The sequence below is a fragment of the Sceloporus occidentalis genome, unplaced genomic scaffold (assembly GCF_023333645.1).
Source record: "Sceloporus occidentalis isolate IW3139 unplaced genomic scaffold, rSceOcc1.0.p SCAF_1, whole genome shotgun sequence".
Taxonomy (NCBI): Eukaryota; Metazoa; Chordata; class Lepidosauria; order Squamata; family Phrynosomatidae; genus Sceloporus; species Sceloporus occidentalis.
In genome coordinates, this window is record NW_028316981.1 from 19,037,245 (window position 1) to 19,057,166 (window position 19,922).

Genomic DNA, 19,922 nt, shown 5'->3' on the forward strand with positions numbered 1-19,922 from the left:
AGGTTTAGCAATGTTGCCAAGATAGTTCAGGCTGTGCTGACCCCTCGCACGCCCTTCCGCACTCATCCTTAACCCTGCCTCCTACACCTCCTTGCATTTGTGTTTGTGTGTGTTTTCTTAATGGATTTCCAAAGTTATGCTAACTCTATATTTTTAAATTCCATGGTTTGAAAAGTAAAGCAAAGTTATATAAAAAAAGCCCCAGCTGTTCTGGAATAGCAATGGCAAGGGGTGGGGGGGGGATGTGAGAGAAGAGCAGACATTGCCAACATGTGACTATGCAATCCCAGAACTGCAACAGGACGTAATGGTGTATCTGCTATCTAGCACAACTGGGAACCTATTGATGGGTGTTCCCTGTCAATGGCAAAGTGTGGGCTAACAATGATTGACAGACAAGGCAACAACGAGAGGGAGATGATGTTGTGTGATCAGTATCGCCAAAGGCACTATTATTGAACTTTTGTGTCACTTTAAAAGCTGTGTGTGATAAAGTCTTCAGCATCTGGGAGGTTGTGCCTCTCTCCCAGGAGTGCACAGTTGAGAAATGACCTCTATCAGAAATACTACCTCTTAAGAGATGGCATTTCTGCCTTTCCTCCAGCTTCTTGCCCTTGATTTCTGTCCTCCCCTCCCTCCCTCCCTCCCTCCCTCCCTCTCTCTCTCTGAGATTCACTCAGTTCTTCTGTCTATTTTCTGCCTCTGAAGATCATATGCCCTCAAAGGCTGGCTGTTTACTCCAGTGAGACCCTCCCACCAAGACAACCCAGCCACAAGTAGGTGGAGCACATGTATATATATAGAACAGAAGTAATAAACCCCTTTTCACTGTCTGGTAACCCTTGGGATTGCTCCTCTAGGAATAATATAATTCTCCTCTGACTCTCTTGATACAACAACCTCATCATGGGCAAGCTTCTAGTCCTCTGTGCAGTGATTCTTGCTTGTATCAGTGTTGGTAAGACAGATGGCTCAGTTGATATGTTTTACTTCTTTCTCTCTTCTTGAATGTTGTGTTTTGTTTGTTTTTAAAAAAATATATTTCTACCTCTTGCCTTCTTGGTCTTCTCCACCTTTCTGGAAAACTGTTGCTTCACTTTATTTCTCCTTGCTAAAAATGCCTTTGGCTTGGAACATTTCTTTTTAAGGCAAGAAATTATTCTGGTGTATTATTTTTGACTTATTTAAAAATGTTTTTGCAAGGGCTAGTTGGAGAATGGTAATTTACAACTTGGAAAAACAAATCATGTCTATAAATTCACCTATGTTATAACAAAAAGAAGGCAGTCAGCGCAAACAATGCGAAAAGACTAGTAGGTTAAAATATTGAAAATATGTCATAGATTATAAAAGAGGGAAAACATTTTCCACAAAGAATATGTCTCTGTGTTCCCTTTGGAAATAGTAAAGAGAGATATTTTTGTCCTCAAAGCTAATCTTTCTCTAGTTATATAACAGAGAATTCTTAAAGCTCTGTATCGCCAACTTGACATTAACTCAGTGCCATGTCTGAGTCCCTAATTCCAACCTTCTTTCACCACTACCTATACTCTCATTTCATTTTAATTTTAATCGACCTTTGAAAAGCTGCTACCTGCTCCTGGATCCTACAAACAGGTCACTAAAATGTCCCTTATGTTTTCCCTGCTACAGGAAAAAACTGGGTGAATTGCTTTCCAAAATGTTGTAGAGCTTCATCTGGCTAAACACACTCAAAATGTCTTGTCACAGCACCTCAGTAAAAGTTTACAGGTTTATCGGGGTGATGAAGCAATTTTGCCTCTCATGAATTAGGTATATAAAATAGGTTAAGGAATGATGAATGAAGACTTCAGCATGATTTTTTAACTCTCTGCAGGGCCCTGGTCAGGAGGGAAGGTTCAGGCAGAAATACTTTAATTAATAAATGCATCAGTTTCTTTTTAAACTCCTGTGGCTTCTTAAGGTGTTATATGGTTTGAGGATGGAAGTAGAGCAAAACAGTCTAGTGATGTGTCTTGAATTCTGTGAACTACTAATCTGAACGTTGCCCAGATTGGATGCCATACCCTCCAACTGTTGCAATTTGACAGGAACCATTCCGATTAATCCCCTGTCATCCCACTTTTGCAACTGCTTTTAAAATGTCCCAGTTTCTTTCCCCACCTCCTCCTTTGTGATCAGCTTACTTCCATTTCTGCAAACTGAGTTCAAAGACCAAAAGAACTTTGCACTCAGCTTAATAGGGGGGATGGAAAGGAAGGGTGCAATCTTGCCCTTCCCAGTAGGTTCAGGCAAAAGCAAACTGCTGCAGCTTTTCCTGCTTGTTGTTTCCTCCTCGTTAATAAATTTTGCTATCTTGATCCACAGTCAGATGTTTCTTGATGACATATGTCCTGATTTTTATCTGTGAAACATTGGAGAGTATGGGATGCCTTAATACAGACCAGATCTTTGTATGTGCCCTCTCATCAGATACTTCAATGTACTGCATTTGGAAGAACAAATAATTCTTCTCTGTTCCCCAATGTCCAATGTGTTGGCATCTAATATAACCTTCCTTTCGACATTCCTGTGACCACTCAGAAGGAACAAATGCATGCTAAAGGTCATCCAGTCATTTGAATTTGTAGAAATTTGTAGAAATCCTGGGTAAATTTCTCTCCCTTAAATTCACCTCTTATTGAGATCACTTTCCTCCTCTACAACATTTTGCCCCTGCAAAGTATTTTTTCCATCATTCAACCCGATGCAGACTTGCCCCACCCCAAAGCTTGAAAAATTCTCAAAACTGTTCAAGAGAAAGAGTCACAAGAATGTGGCTGAGCTCAGGCGGCAAAGCAAAATGAGGAATGTTTGAAGGCTATTAAGGTTTAAGAGAAAATAGGAGTGGAGTCAAGAATGGTTAAGATGTTGTTATATTTCAAACAACCTCACCATAAATGATTGACAAGCTTAATGGGATACCATGCAGATTCCAGAGAGGGAGAATCTTTGTAACACAGAGAGGGTAAAGAGATAAGAGGATGCACAGCCAAACATGCTGGAGAACTTTCAGTCTGCCTTAAGAGGCCCACATTTGCTCTTCTTTCTATCTCTTGCACATATTCCTATCATGTTTATCCTGAAGAAGAAGAGATTAAGGTAATACATGATAAGGACTGTTTGCTCGGCAGTAGAGGGAGCAGATGACTTCTCCGCTGCACTAGAGGACAGGACTAGAACCAGTGCGTGGAAAATTGCAGGGCTGCAGCTGTCGTCTAAACATTAGAAGAAACTACCAAATTCAGACAGCCTTGGAAAGTGGTGAGCTCCCCATCACTGAAAGTTCATGAGAAAAGATTGAATAGCCATCCATCAGGAATGCAGTCTGGAAGTATTTACCACTGCAGAATCGGTACAGAGAATGGGGTGAGATTAGCTGGCTCCACATCATCATCATCATCATCATCATCATCATCATCATCATCATCATCAAGCTTTATTTATATAGCGCTGTAAATTTACACAGTGCTGTACATACAATCTTTTTAATTAGATGCAGAGAACTCCCCACCTTTCAACTCTGTGATTTACCTTTTTGAGCTGCCTTAAAACAGAGTGGGCTCCCTTGGAGCTAAAACAATCCAAAATTTGAAATACTCCAAAATCCAAAATTGTCCATCTGGGTGGCTGAGATAGTGACACTTTTGCTTTCTGATGGTTCAGTGTACTCAAGCATTGTTTCGTGCACAAAATGATTAAAAATACTGTGTATAAAATTCCTTCAGGCTACATATACAACTGGTATATGAGACATGAATGAATTTCATGTTTAGACTTGGGTCCCACCTCTAAGCTACATTATTATCTATATGCAAATATTCCAAAATCTGTGGGGGGGGGATCCAGAATTCAAACTATTTTTGGTCCCAAGCATTTCATATAAGGGAGACTCAACCGGCATTCTTTATTTCTATTAACAAATTATTTCTATTCTTTCTTCTTCAGACATTAATTTCTGACAAAGTGTGTGAAGATTACCAGATTTATTGTGCTGTTCGAGTTGTGGGGTTGTTATTGTTTTATACAATACCTTCAGCCCAGTGGCACTGGTAGTTGCTTGCCTATGGACATTTATGGCACAGTAGAGTACAATTGTCAGAGTCTGGGATGTCAGAGTTACTTGCTCCAAGGGATCTTTCTAACAGGCATCTTCATAGAAATAATGACAGGGCTTTGTTTCTTGGTGATTCAGGATAGACTTCCCAATTCTGGTGCCCCTCCTAAAGTTGTGAATTACAGTTCTCAGCACTGCTAACCACTGGATCTGATGGCTGGAGTGAATGGGATTTGTCATCAAACTCATCTGGAGGGTGCCATGTTGGGGAGGTTTTTAAAAGTAGTCTACCAGTAATAAAACTTGAACTTTAAGAAAACTAAAAGGAAAATAAGTCAATATACAGATAAGTCAATGGTTTCAGGAGATACATATGCAATTCAACAAACAGAAATGTAGTGTGTCTTCTGTCTTTGGTAGTAAACACTTAACATTTATCTTGACCCTCTGAAAAGCAGCTATCCTGATTTTTCTTTTTGCCTGTTTCTCTGCTGTAGATTGCCCACTGAATGTATAAGTAAAAAGATGTTGAATTCAAAGATTTAGCCATGTTAGTCTGTAGAATCAGTACTGTATGTGGAGAGATCTTATAGCACTTTTGAGACTAACTGAAAGAAAGAAATTGGCATGAGCTCTTGTAGACTTCACTCTCCTTCCTCAGATGCATTTGGTGGAGTGAAAGCCAAAAGGAAGTAGACTGAGGTCTCCGAAAGCTCATGCTACCAATTCCTTTCAGTTAGTCTCAGATGTAAAAAGATGTTGTCTGTTTACTAATTTAGGCAGTATTTTCCCCTCCATTTATTTAGATTGGCACATGCTTTTCTATGATGGCTTTGTCAGCTGTTCTCCTTGCCAGATCACCATCACCATGTAACTGGCAAGAAAGACTGACTGCTTGCTTTTCAACAACCATCCACAAAGGGACTTTTCACTCCTTCACTCCTCCATTATACTTCAGCCTGTGCCTAGTTCTCAGTTTCTTGGTGGTGTGAGGCTCTCCCCACTTCTCTCTTCTAGGGTGACCAGAGGCTGTAACTGCAAAGTAGGACATCAAGAAAATGATAGGACATTACAGCACAAAACCTGAAAATACGGATCTAAGTATACATTCATTTCAGACTATTTATTTACAGCCATAGTACCTATACTGTATTTTTTTTATGTACTCAACTGTATTTTTCAGATTAACTTATCTTCATTAAAACACACTGTTGGGATTACCTGATATTAAAACCTTCACCCCTCTTCCTTCTCCCTCTCCCCATCTCTCCTGGCCACCTAACCATGGGAAGGAAGATTTGCAAAATTGGTTTTTGACCCCTAGTGGGACTTCAAAAAGTGTAGGAATGCCATGCACCACCACCTTGAGTGCATTTGGGGGCATTCTAGAACAAAATAACTATTTACAACAAAGTATTTATTTATTTATTTTTACCCCGAGAATGACAAAAACAGCCTTGGGACTATGTGTGGCTTGTGGGCTGCAGTTTTTTTGCCCAGTCCTGTAATAGGCCAGTCAGTAAACAGTGCCACCCCAAGATGTTTTGCTTTCTGATGCAGAGCAGCAAATGCCTCCCCTACTCACTTACGTCAAGGGGCATATTGCCCAAAGTCAACTGAGTTGTTCTGGCACATGAAGCAGAAAAAACCACAAGCACCTCTATCTATCTGTTTGTCTATGGGGTCATCCATGCTGCACAATTATAGCAGCTTGGTAGCACTCTAGCAGTCATGGTACCTTCCTGGGAAATCCTGGGGTTTCTAGTTAGGTGTGGGATTGCTGGAAAGGCCTAGTGCTGTTGTTCAGTGGAAGGAACTAGAGAGATTTACAGTCTCTTGACAAATTTCATATCCAAAGGTTTTCTGGGATGGGAACCATTGCCAGTTAAAGTAGGTTCAAAGTGTTATAACTGTACAGTGCGGCTACTACACCTCATGTATTACTTTATTTATGCCCAAGCTAGGATTCTCCCCCTGCTTGGAAGTAAATAACAAAGTTAATTGACAGAGCCCTGGTGGCGCAGTGGTTAAATGCCTGTACTGCAGCCATTCACTCACAAACCATGAGGTTGCGAGTTCAATACCAGCAAAAAGGGCTCAAGCTCGACTCAGGCTTGCAACCTTCCGAGGTCACTAAAAAGAGTACCCAGATTGTTGGGGGCAATTAGCTTACACTTTGTAAACCACTTTGGGAGTGCTTAAGTGCACTGATACACGGTATAGAAATGTATTTGCTATTGCTAAATAATTAACTGTGTGTTGTCACTTAAACTCTGCTGCTTGAGACAGCCATCTAACTCTTTCTAATAGTAGTGCCAGGGAATTTTGATTCTCATCTGTGAGGATGTGTGTATCTACCCCATTCTTATTAAGATCTTTGCATGTCAGTCCGAAGAATGGAGAAAATGAGTACAAGGACAAGAGTGAGTGGTAGGAATAGGCCATCTTGTGACTTTGGGTGCTTCTGAATGAGATTTTGATTGCTGTGACTCATTCAGGAAATTTACAGGAGTTCCAGATGACTATGTCTTCCATGTGTAGTCCTCCTATTTTTTCCTTCCACTTCTTCCAACTTTTTTCTTCTCACCCAAAATCTGTTAAGAAAGAAACATAGAAATAATTCTGCAATTATTAATAGTGTAAGAGCCCTCTGTCAATATACATCTACAGTTTAAGGCCCCAGCAGAGTGCAATGGCAAGACCTTGAAGTGCTGCAGCAGACGCTACTATTTATGCTTTGGATGGGTCATCCCATTTTTGAATACTCTCTGCAAGTGAATCGACAAGCAAAAGACACACACAAAAATAGCACTTTATTGAAAATGGACATGGTCTTGCTGACTCCCTGCTGCATTTTCATTTGGAACTGGTGCTGCCACCACCCTGTTTATAATGAAATGGTACAATCCATCCCATCACTGCACAACTTTCTATAATCTCATTTTGGTTTGTCTGGCTGTGTGCATTGCCTACAGCTTGATGTAGCATCCAGAGTTTGAAGTTGTTCTTGTTGTTGGATTGCCAGCTCCTAGAATGATGCAGCTCATAGCCAGGCTAATTGTGGGTTTGGGGAGAGTGCAAAAAAGGTAACTTATCCAAGTCTCTTGTAACTCCACATCACTCTTTACCCACCTGGGTCCCTCAACATGATTCCAACTCATCGGCTCTTACAATAGGCCCATAGCCTCAAATTGTTCCAATTTGGTAGAGACAGGGGCTAGACAGATGGGGAGAAAGGAGCGGTGAGACCCCATCCCTTTCTGCTCCCGATGGAGGTCGCAACAACCAAACGGTGCGTCCTCTGGAATCCTCCTGGCGGGTTCTTTTTAGGGCACACATGGGACACCATTGTAGCCCTCACATGCACCAATGATGTATGTGTGGTGCAGTGCCATTTGGAAGCTGCGCCACACATATGTCATGGAGGCCCCGTGTGGATGGGGGCAAGCCATGATGGAGCCTGCAGCACACAGTAGGGCTTGGAAGCATGTGGACTCTCCACTCTCCCAAGCCCTAAAATCGGCCCCAGGCCAGCACATAGCACCAGTCTGTACCGGGCCACAGTTACTTAATCCTCTTGTCCTCCCACTTTTTCAGCTGTTTTCAAAATGTTCCAGTTTCTTTCAATTCCTCCCACTGTTCTCCTTTGTCCTCAGATTACTTTAATTTCTGCAAACTGAATTCAAAATGCAAAAAAGGTGTGTGTCCAGTTAACTTAGCAGGAAGGAAAGAAGTGGAGCAGTCAGAAATGTGCCATTCCCTGCAGGCTCAAGCAAAATGCCTCCTCCTTGTCTTTGTGAGATCAGACTCTCTCTGAGTCACCATCCCTCTCCTCCCTTAAGGCTGGGATTCCAACCACACTTTTGTAAATATAAGAAAACAAGTGCCTTCGAGAAAGGTTTGAGGTATTATTCCCCCAAAAGATGCTTTACTCCTTTCTTCTTCTTTTACTTTACAAGCTCAACCCAGATGTTTCTTGCTTTGATTGACCACAACAAATTTAACCCAGAATTGGTTGTTGATCAGATGATGTTGATGGCAGAGAAAGCTGGAAATTTCCCCCTCCAGCTACTTTGACTGTTCCAGTTATTTTCCCTTCCCCAAACCCAATAAGGCGGTGTCTTCCAGCTGTGATGACTCAGAGACCTACCACCTCCCCACCCTTCCTCCTTTTACAATCCCTGAGTGGAATTCTTTGACTCTCGCTTCACAAATCCCATTGCTAAAGTCTTCCCTTTTCTATACTGCCACACCCAGCTACCCAATGTGCAATTTTCTGAATGTCACTCTGATAGTAAAAGAAAAATGGTAAAGGAGGCCATCTTCAGACAGGGTGGTATTATAAACCATAAGCTCAGGGCAGACAATGTGATGTAGCAGGGACGTAGTCAGGATTTTGGGAAGGGAAGGGTGGTGTCCAGACTAAGTGCCACCATTATAATGGGGCTTGGGTGTGGTGGTGCAGCAGCACGCACCATTCATTTTATCTAACGGAAGGGGGGTCCGGACCCCAAGGACCCCCCCCCCCTTGGCTACATCCCTGGATGTAGTGATCTGAGTGCTGGTTTCAGATTTAGGACCTGTTTACACTACACATTTGTAGCACTAAGGCTGCATCTGCACTACAGAAATAATCCAGTTTGACACCACTTTAACTGCCATGGCACAATGCTATGTAATTCTGGAAATTGTAGCTCCACTCTGGTGCCACAACAAACTTTACTCCCCAGAATTTCATAGCACTGAGCCATAAAGTGATGCCAAACCAGATTATTTCTGCAATGTGGATGCACCCCATGATTCCAGTTTTACAGCCATGGTTACATCCTACAGAATCTTGCAGTTTGCAGTGGTGAGGCACTAGAGATCTCAGTGATCTCAGAATTCCAAATTTTTGTTGTTGTGCGCCTTCAGGTAATTTCAAAGTTATGGAAACCCTAAGGTGAATCTATTATTGGTCTTATTCAAAGGGGGTTTCCCCTTGCCTTCATCTGAAGCTGAGAGTATGAAAGTTGCTGTTGTGTGCCTTCAAGTCGTTTCCAACTTATGGCGACTCTATCATTGAGTTTTCTGGGCAAGATTTGCGCTGAGGGTGATTGTCATTGCCTTCCCCTAAGGTTGAGAGAGTGTGACTTGCTCAAGATCACCCAGTAGGTTTCATGGCCAAGTAGGGAATCGGACCCAGGTCTCCAGAACCAAAGTCCATCACTCAAATCATTATGTCATACTGGCTCTCTGAGAATATAAATCAAAAGAGGCTTTTCCATGCATAGCTGATGGCAGATGATTGTTTAGGTCAGCCTCCCCCAATCAGGTTCTTGTGAGATATAGTGGACTATCATTCCCATCAGCCCCAGCCAGTCTAAAATAGTGGGATTTGTGGTTTCAAAAGTAACAGTTGGATGGCACCTTGCCAGGGGCAGGTGATCTGTTCTTCCTGCACCAGATCTGAGTTAAAGGAACAATGGAAGCAGGAAGGCTATCTCTCAAAACAGGAAAAACATGTGGGATTTGCTGTTTACAGAAGGGTATGTACTTGGACTGGATGGCTCTTGGAGGTCTCTTCCAGATCTATGATCTAGATGGTGCTGGGGGTTTGCAGTTTCATAAAGATCAAGCAGTAAAAAACAAAAATAAATTTCTGGCCTTGCATCGGACATTTTAGTGCAAATATTAAGACACAAATAGTGTTCAATTCAACACAATTTAAAAATATAATATACCTAGAAATATCAAAAGACACCCCATTAAAAGTTCCTTCTGCACAACAAGTTAAGAACCAAAGGTCCACAAGAGTTCCAGAGTCAGAGTGCTGCAACAGAGAAGGCCCTGTTGCATGTACATATTATAGTGAGATGTGTAGGCCTTCATTTTATTAAGGTGTTGCTATCCACATCCTCACTAGACTAAAAGACCATTTCCTAACTTACCAGAGCACTTATTTCCAGGTCACGGAATCCTAGAATTGGAAGAGGTGAATCCTGTCCAATCCCATTGTGCCACGGAGGCATACACAATCTAAACACTCACAACAGATGGCCATCCAGTCTCTGTTTAAAAGCCTTCAAAGAAAGAGACTGCACTGCAAGTACATGTAAAGGGATATCATATTGAAAATGGAGCAAGCTTCTTTTCTGATGCTCTAGAGATAAGACATGGAGTGATGGATTCTACAGGAAGGGAAAACTATAGGAAAAGAGATTCCACTTAAGCATTAGGAAGAACTTCCTAACAGTAAGAGCTGTTTGACAGTAGATGTTCCTGCTTCTCCTTCTTTGGAAGTTTTTAAGCAGAGATTGGGTGGGCATCTGTCAGGGGTGTTTAGATTGTGTATGCCTAATGGCAGCATTGCGTTGGACTGGATGACCCTTGTGGTCTCTTCCAACTCTTATGATTCTACAATTCTAGGTGCCCTCTCCCAGTATTCCTTGTGGCAACCCTAAATGGGAATTGTACAGCCTGCCAAATGTTATTGCACTGCAGATCTCAATATTTTTTCTAAATGAAACTCATCATCATCATTCAGTGACATCTCAAAGGGTGCACAATTCCTATCCTTAAGCCAAAAAGTGACAATTTAGATTATGATTTCAGGGCTATTCTTCAAAAATGGGCAGACATGACAAACCAATTGCTTTTCAGAATCCTTTTGCCCCAGCAAGGATACATTGCTTTCTCTTATGGTCAGCCCAAGGAAGTTTGCAGAGTGGAGCACAGGTGAAGAGGGCAACCCATCTCACCTAGAGAAGTCCAGCTGGACTTCCAGTTGAATCTTATTCCAAAACTAGCAAGGGCACCCTATTTTCCAACTTCCAGAGCAGAGCTTGTTACAATTACATTTTGGATTACTGTGCCCAGATGGACTCATCCAGCATTCTGGTAGTTGTAGTCCCCAAAACACAACTTTACCTCACTCTGATTTATGAATGCACCAAAGAGCTTAAGGAGTGCAGAGCAGCCTGAATAGTGTGAGAGTGACTAGACAGCCTCCTTTTCCAGGACACACCTTCCCTTTCAACCTTCTGTCCAGGATGAATTGCAAAATGTCCTGCATTTTGAGCATGACTAAGAAGCCCATTGAGTAATACCATGTTTGCTGTCCTTTTCCCCTCTGAGAAAAAAGTGCACCTGGGGGCAAGTCTTGTCTGTTGCTGCTCCTAGGGGGGAAAGGAACTTTAGAAAGATCTAGCCTATCCCCCTATCTGCAGTGAGGATATGCTAATAAAATATAACAAAATAATAATAATAATAATAATAATAATAATAAATAATAGGATATTAAAATATAGAATATGTAATATACTATAAATATGCCACATGAGAGGAATTTATATTGGTGTTTTTAGTTTTTATTGACCTCCATTTTTCTCCAAGGTCCTGCATTTTGCTGTGCCTTGTCCTTCTTTTCAGTTGTGATATCTGGTCACCTCAAATGGAGGACACAGCTCAATTCCCCCAACAAGCAATTGCAGAACAAGGAGTCTGTCCCTCTTGTTAACTCCGTGTTACACAACAACTGCCTCCTGAGGCAACTGCCTCATTCCGGCTAATAATAAAGCCAGCCCTGTTTGCACAAGATTTTTCCAATCTGTTGTGCCTACATTCATTGTTACCTGTTACAGCAAGACTGTAAACAGTCCTGATGTTCTTGTTGTTGCTGCTGATGCTGTCATAAACAGACAGGGTTTGTTGGTGTTGCTGCTGGCTAGCTACAATGTGTGCTATTTTTCTTGTGGAGAGATTAAGGTGGTTTGAAAGACAGACCATTACTCATGGTTGTACACCTAACTTTAGGCTTCTAGTAAATAGGATGGATTTTATTTTGTTTTGTTTTGTTTTGTTTTGCCTTACTGTGTTTTATTTTGTGAACCAGTGTGGTGAAGCAATTTAAGATCTGGACTAGGAGGCCAGGAGACCAGACGTCAGTTCCCTACTGGGACATGGAAACCCCTGGGTGACCTTGGGCAAGTCACACTCTCTCAGCCTCAGCAGAAGGCAAATCCTGCCAAGAAAATCCTGTAATAACTTTGCATTAAGGTCACCATATGTCAGAAATGACTTGAAGGCACACAACAACAACAAACATTTTTTTCAGGTTTGGAAATTGCCTCAAAAAAGCTTTGAAAGAGACCAAAAAGGAGAGTTGTGGGTCTCCGTGTGTGGCGGCTTTCATATCACTGAAGTGGGTAAATCTGTTCCGTGTTTTAGTTTGAATTTATTGGTCTGTGACTCTTTACTGTTCTTCTGTGCCTTCAAGTCATTTCTGACTTATGGCGACTGTAAGGGGTTTTCTTGGCAAGATTTGTTTAGAGGATGTTTGCTATTGCCTTCCCCTGAGTCTTAGAGCATGTGACTTGCCCAAGGCCTAACAGTAGATTTTATGGTCAAGCTAGGAATCGAACCCTGGTCTCCAGATTCACAGAGATTATGGAGATTATCGCACTGGGTTCTGAGAACGTTCTCATCCCGTGATGAGAACGGAACGCATTTGAGTATACCGCACGTATGTGTTCCAATCTGGTTCTCAGAACGCTTAAATGTGTTCCAAATGTGTTCCAGGAGGGTACAGATATGAATGTGTTCCCAGAGAGCTGAAACGTGATGAGAACGTTCCAACAGAAGTGTGTGCGATATTCTTATCTGTTCTCAAATCCGTTCTCTCATTCCTTCGTCTCCTGATTGGCTGAAAGAATGACAGGCAGGGAGGGAGGCAGGCAGGCGAGCGACTGCAGTGAGGGAAGGGGTGTGTGTGTGAGGGGGGAAAGAAGGAGGGAGGGAAGGGAGGAAAGTTGGGACAAGTGAGAGAAGAGGAAAGAAGGGAAAGAGAGAGAAAGAGAGAGGGAAACAGGGGGGCCAGAGCAGAGAGCAAGAGGGAGAGGGTCTGGCTGCTTCTGCGGAGGCCTCTAGTGTCATGTCCAGCGGGGCTCCTGTGCTGGCAGCCTGCAGGAGGCAAGGATGGCAGAGATGCCCAGGACCTTCTCCTCCTTCCCTCCAGGAAGGAACCCACAAAAGCTCCTCTGTTTGGAGCAACACACAAAAGCAAGCAAACAACTCCCAGAATTCCATAGCAAAGAGCCAGACAAGAGTTAAAGCGGGGAGGGAAGCTCACAACCTGAAGGCACACATTACATGCACACACACAGGAGGAAATGGGATGACAGCAGAGGACTCTTCTTTTCTAACCGGTTTAAAGAGCTGCAATGGCTGCAGGGGCTCTCCCCTTGGTCCAGTCCCCTCCCTTTCCCTCCGCTTGAAGGGACCTCCGTGGAGTTCCCTTAAAGCCCAGGCTGCCAAGGAGGGGACTCTGCCCTTGGCCCATCAAGTTACATAGATTTTATCCTATTTTCTTCAAACATATGCCAGCATATGAAGCCCCAGCGTTTTATAGGGGCTTGCCTTCCTTCCCTCCCAAGAGAATCCTCGGACTCCCTTCGGAGGGAAGACAAGATGGGAGGGGGGATGCTTGCCTTCCTTTCCTCCCAAGAGAATCTTCGGAGGGAAGACTTCTCAGTGAGGCTGAGAAGCACTCTCCCAGCTAGAGTCCCTAGGCTTACTGAAATCCCCCACCTCCCTTCCCCATAGAAATCAATCCAAAAACTGAGTTTAAAAGGAGCAGAGGCAAGCCCTTTGGGTCTGCATCTGGGAGAGATTTTAAACTCCGTTTTTGGATTGATTTCTATGGGGAAAGAGGGGAGAGAGAGAGATGGCAGGACATCCCCATAGCCAAGCAAGCTCTGCCTCCCCAGATGAAGACCCATAGGGCTCTCTGCTCTTTAAGCTCCGTTTTTGGATTGATTTCTATGGGGAAAGAGGGGAGAGGGAGAGATGGCAGGACATCCCCATAGCCAAGCAAGCTCTGCCTCCTCAGATGAAGACCCATAGGGCTCTCTGCTCTTTAAGCTCCGTTTTTGGATTGATTTCTATGGGGAAAGAGGGGAGAGGGAGAGATGGCAGGACATCCCCATAGCCAAGCAAGCTCTGCCTCCTCAGATGAAGACCCATAGGGCTCTCTGCTCTTTAAGCTCCGTTTTTGGATTGATTTCTATGGGGAAAGAGGGGAGAGGGAGAGATGGCAGGACATCCCCATAGCCAAGCAAGCTCTGCCTCCCCAGATGAAGACCCATAGGGCTCTCTGCTCTTTAAGCTCCGTTTTTGGATTGATTTCTATGGGGAAAGAGGGGGGAGGGAGAGATGGCAGGACATCCCCATAGCCAAGCAAGCTCTGCCTCCCCAGATGAAGACCCATAGGGCTCTCTGCTCTTTAAGCTCCGTTTTTGGATTGATTTCTATGGGGAAAGAGGGGAGAGGGAGAGATGGCAGGACATCCCCATAGCCAAGCAAGCTCTGCCTCCTCAGATGAAGACCCATAGGGCTCTCTGCTCTTTAAGCTCCGTTTTTGGATTGATTTCTATGGGGAAAGAGGGGAGAGGGAGAGATGGCAGGACATCCCCATAGCCAAGCAAGCTCTGCCTCCTCAGATGAAGACCCATAGGGCTCTCTGCTCTTTAAGCTCCGTTTTTGGATTGATTTCTATGGGGAAAGAGGGGAGAGGGAGAGATGGCAGGACATCCCCATAGCCAAGCAAGCTCTGCCTCCTCAGATGAAGACCCATAGGGCTCTCTGCTCTTTAAGCTCCGTTTTTGGATTGATTTCTATGGGGAAAGAGGGGGGAGGGAGAGATGGCAGGACATCCCCATAGCCAAGCAAGCTCTGCCTCCTCAGATGAAGACCCATAAGGGCTCTCTGCTCTTTAAGCTCCGTTTTTGGATTGATTTCTATGGGGAAAGAGGGGAGAGGGAGAGATGGCAGGACATCCCCATAGCCAAGCAACCTCTGCCTCCTCAGATGAAGACCCATAAGGGCTCTCTGCTCTTTTTTAACCTCCGTTTTTGGATTGATTCCTATGGGGAAGGGAGGTGAGGGATTTCAGTAAGCCAAGCCTCCCTTTTTCCTCTTTCCTGGGAGCAGCGCCTCTCCCAAGCCGTCCAACCTCTGAGTGGCGACGTCATCAGAACACAGCCCACAAAACGTAATACAGCAAACCGTTCTGAGAACGGTTTCGCTGTGCGGTAAAATGCAGTTCTGATCACGTTCTGATCACGTTCTAGTTTACTAATGCAGTAATATCTGTTCCAGGAACATTCTCATCACGTGATGATAGGAACGTTCTCAGAACGCAGTGCGATAATCTCCTTACATACAGAGAAAATGATGTCCCTGTTCTGTTCTTTTCCCATCCTTGTCCCATCTTTCCTGAGCGATCATGGGAAGGACTTTCACATTACGTTGCACCAATCTTGTCATTGTCCCATCCAGGAAATGCAAATGACAGCAATCATGTGAAAAACTTTCATATGACATTGCACTGATCCTGTCATTGTTCCATGAGTGAAGTGAAACTGTCCTCTCATTTCTCATCATTTTGTATGAACAGAAGAACCTGTTAATATAATTCCACTTCACTGATGGGACAATGACTGGATCAACATGACATGTGTGCATTTCCTTCATGTGATCATGGTCATGGATGGGATAAGGATGGAAGAGTGACCCACTCCCGTTCTGTCCCATCCCTGTCCCCATGTGATAATCTCCATAGTCTAACACTCAAACCACTGTGCCACACTGGCTCAAGAAAAGTTTGTTCTTGGCTAGGCTAGGCTAGGCTGAAGATGAAAGGATATATTTAAGGTTTGGGACCTAATTTTAGGATATAGTTTAGCTACTTTACTTTGGCAAGGACAGGCCTCAAATAATGCTTTAGCAATTAACATTTTTAAGTGACCAAATAGTTCTTGCACTTTACTTAGGAGTGGTATAATAAGGATGTCCCATAGCTTGATTCAAATATTGATCAGAAAAGGGATTGCAAATCAAGAAATCAGAAGAAGAGGGATTGCAATCAAGAGGGATTGCAAGGACTGCAGTCAAGAAATCAGAAGAACGATTGGGAAGAGCAGCTATGAAAGCCACCCCGATTGTTCTCAGAGGGGCGGGATACAAATAATAATTATTATTATTATTATTATTATTATTATTATTATTATTTATTAACTAGACAAGATATTGAAGTGCAAAGATACAAAACTGAACAGTAAAGTTAGGATAACCCAAGCTATCATATTTCCCATCACCATTTAAGGATGTGAAAGCTGCACAGTGAAGAAAACTGATTGGACGAAAATCAGTTTATTTGAGATGTGGTGCTGGAGGCGAGGGTGAAGGATACCATGGACAGCCAAAAAGACTAGCAAATAGGTCTTAGAACAGATCACACTTGAACTCTCCCTGGAAGCCATGATGACTAAATTGAGGCTTTTGTACTTTGGACACATTATGATAAGGGAGGGCTCACTGAAAAAGGAATACTGCAGAGCAGCTAAGGACAGGGGGTCTTGGAAGAGTCTGATTCACAGGGTCACACAACAAAGCATCCTATACTAATGCTAAAACCAACTGCTAGTGATAACATGCAGGGGTAGCTGTGTTGGCCATTTAGCAAATTCAAACAAAAATCCACCAAACAGTGATACCTTTTTTGGCCAACCGAAACGCAAGCTTTTGCAGCTCCACTGACTTCTTCATCAGGCAAGATGTTACAAACTAGACAGGAGAAAAAACTGAGATGTTAGTAAGATGCCTGCATTTTGTTGTTTCTGTCCTTAATTGAGATAGTATGAGGAGTGATAACGTGCTATTTGAGTGATAGCTAACAATGGGTTTAACAAGTTTAATATTGTTTTATGATCTTCTATATATTTTGATTATATATATTTGTCAGTTTGTTTTATATTATATTGCATTGGGGTTGTTGTTGTTGTTGTTTTGCATTTCTATCTGGATAATTGGTTGTACAATTGTATTGCCTTAATTTTATCCTTGTATTATTCCTTCCTTCCCCTCTGTTTGTGCACCTGTTTGTGTATTCTTTGTATACCTTTGGCCAGCTGGTTTTTTGTTATTCTTTTATTTGTAAAGCACCATGTTCACTGATAGCACACTATATAAATAAATGACAATGATAGTTCACTGTCAACCATTTCCAAGCTGTGCTAAGATCCACTTCTAATTTAATATGTCATTGTTGTTGTGTGCCTTCAAACCATTTCCGACTTATGGCAACCCTAGCATGGCCTTGGGGTCGCCATAAGTAAGAAACAACTTGAAGGCACACAACAACAACAACAATAACAATAACAACACATAGTTGCCCCTCCCTAAACTACAGATCCCCAAATTCCTTAGGATGGAACCATGGCAGTTAAAGTAGAATCACAGCACCATAACTGTGTAGTCTGAAAGGGTCCCTGCACAGCTCTAAAGGATCCCAAAAGTTATCCAGCCCAGCCCTACAGGAAATACACAGCTAAAGCATCCCAGATGGAATGATGGATGGAGACAGACAGACCAATCTCTACTTTAAAACCTCCACTGAAAAAGAGTCCATCCTCCTCTGTTCCATCTGTTTAACCTCAAGACGTTCTTCACAATGTTTACTCAGAATTTACTGTATTGCAATTTTAATCCATTGGTTTCGGTCCTTTATGCTGGAACAGCAGAAAACAAGTTTGCTCTGTCTTCTACATAACACCACTTCAAATATTTGAAAATGACACACAGCGGCATGTGTACATTTGCAGGTGGCAAATACTATAATAATACTATTTTCAATACTATTTTCTTCAACTTAACTCTGGTCGAATTGCAGCCTGACCATTGGGCAGTGTGAGACAATAATCTTAGGCAGTAGATACTGAGAGCAACAATAACAGTCCCATGACTGTTCCTTCTCATCACCCCCCTGCTCCAATGCTCCCCATGAAAAGAAAACCCCATGATGTCGTAAGTCAGAAATGAAGGCACACAAAACATATGCACACACACACACTTTTTACATGGGGGTAGTACTATTTTGTTCTTTGCCTCAGGGAGCAGAATGCCTTGGCAGAGTCTTGGCTCTGTTATGCCAGCATAAGGCATTTGTCAATAGAGAAAACTCACATGCTGCTGGCATAATGATGCATGGCACTGCCACAAGGCACCAAAAAGATTCCAGCCTATAATTCTATATGTCTGCCCTCCGCATGGCCATTTTACTCTTGCTGCTGGGTCACTGCCTACACCTCTGCTTCCACCCACATTGATGTAGTCACACTTGCCAACAGAATCATTGCCATAATGTGAGAGTTAATATTTGTTTCCTACATTTACTGTTGTTGTTGTTGTTGTTGTTGTGCCTTAGTCATTTCTGACTTATGGTGACTGTATCATGGGGTTTTCTTGGCAAGAATTGTTCAGAGGAGGTTTTCCATTGCCTTCCTCTGAGGGTGAAAGTGTGTGACTTGCCCTGGGTCATTCAGTGGGTTTCATGACTGAGCTAGAACTGAACCTGGTCTCCAGACTCATAGTCCAACACTCAACGCTATGGCCCCTTCTGAATCTTCCAATCTAGACAAGCTATAACTTGAGATGGAATCGGCAGCTCAACCCTACGCACCTTTTCTTGGGCATAAATCCTAAATACAGTATGGTGTAGTGGTTTAAGTATTGGACTACGAGTCTGGAAACCAAAGTTCGACTCTGTGTTTGGACATAGAAAGCCACTGGGTGATCTTGGGCAAGTCACGCTCTCTCAGCCTCAGAGGAAGGCAAAGGGAAATGCCCTTTGAACAAATTTTGCCATGACGGGTTTGCCTTAGGGTTGCTTTAAGTCGGAAATTACTTGAAAGCACACAACATCAACAAGAGTCCCACTAAGTTCTGATAGCTGATTCCTTTCTGAGACTTTTTAAGGTTTTGGCCTCTGTAATCTCTTAATAAGCAACAGTTTACAACAATTACAAAGAGCACTTTGACAGAGTGGTTGACCGTAGGCTGAGAACTTATGAAGACAGGCATGAAGGAAGTATGAGCAGACTGATGTATAATTACCATAGGCGCAGAACTGTATTTCTCACATGAACCTGAAGGAACTTCATTCATTCGTTTAATAAAAACCCTGCCCAACATGGTGCCCTCCAGACATGTTGGATGACAGCTTTCATCATTCCTTTCTTGTAATCTGATACAGTTGTGATACAATGCATCTGAGGCACTCCACGAAGGGGGGGGGGGGGGCTCTATTTATACTGTATTCTCTTTTTCTTTTACCATGGCACTCAAAGCAGTGTAAACTTGAGACTCCAAAATAGCTTCTCATCCAGCTATTGACCAGACAGACCTGTATTTAATTTCAGCAAGGTTGACTGCATCATGTTCTCTAGAACATTCTGTGAGAAACAGTGGTGTGTGTGTGTGTGTGTGTGTGTGTGTGTGTGTGTGTTTGTGTTTGTGTTTTGCATGGTTGTTTCCTCAAAATTGTCTTAAAAGGCAAATGAGAAATTACAGGAATCTGCAATATATAATGCAGTCAACCCTTCATATTTGTGGGAGTTCCATTCTGGACACCACCATGGATGCCAAATACCATGGGACCACAAGTCCCATTATATTCAAGTGTGATATGATAGGTACATGACCACATTTCACAGCTATGTGCATGAACCGCCATTGAGAAGAACAGGCGAGGCCATCCGTGGATGCACCAATCCTGAAGTGGCAGGACCACCAATACCAAGAGCCGACTGTATATAGATCATCAGTTAAAATGCTGACTCTGATTATTGCAAGGTTAACAGGTTGGCAGTTTGAGACCCAAGTGCTGCATGACAGAGTGAACTCCCGCCACTAGTCCCAACCTACTTCTGCCAACCTAGCATTTCAAAAGCATGTAAAAGTGCAAGTAGATAAATAGGTACCACTTTGGTAGAAAGGTAACAGCATTCTGTGCAGCCATGCTGGCCAC

The 19,922-nt window shown here is 43.0% G+C and overlaps 1 protein-coding gene across 2 annotated transcripts in view; it reads left to right on the plus strand.

Moving 5' to 3' along the window:
- Positions 1–835: 835 nt before the first annotated feature.
- LOC149321035 (sperm acrosome membrane-associated protein 4-like) overlaps positions 836–19,922 on the plus strand; it is a 44,229-nt gene continuing 25,142 nt past the window's right edge. The window contains exon 1 of one of the 2 annotated variants that reach the window (XM_089514769.1): positions 836–958. In XM_089514769.1, the coding sequence (XP_089370895.1) occupies positions 907–958 (52 nt within the window). In that variant the 5' untranslated portion in view covers positions 836–906. Of the gene's footprint in view, positions 959–5,100; positions 5,180–19,922 lie in introns of those variants that run through there. The other variant, XM_089514778.1, reaches the window with a different exon arrangement.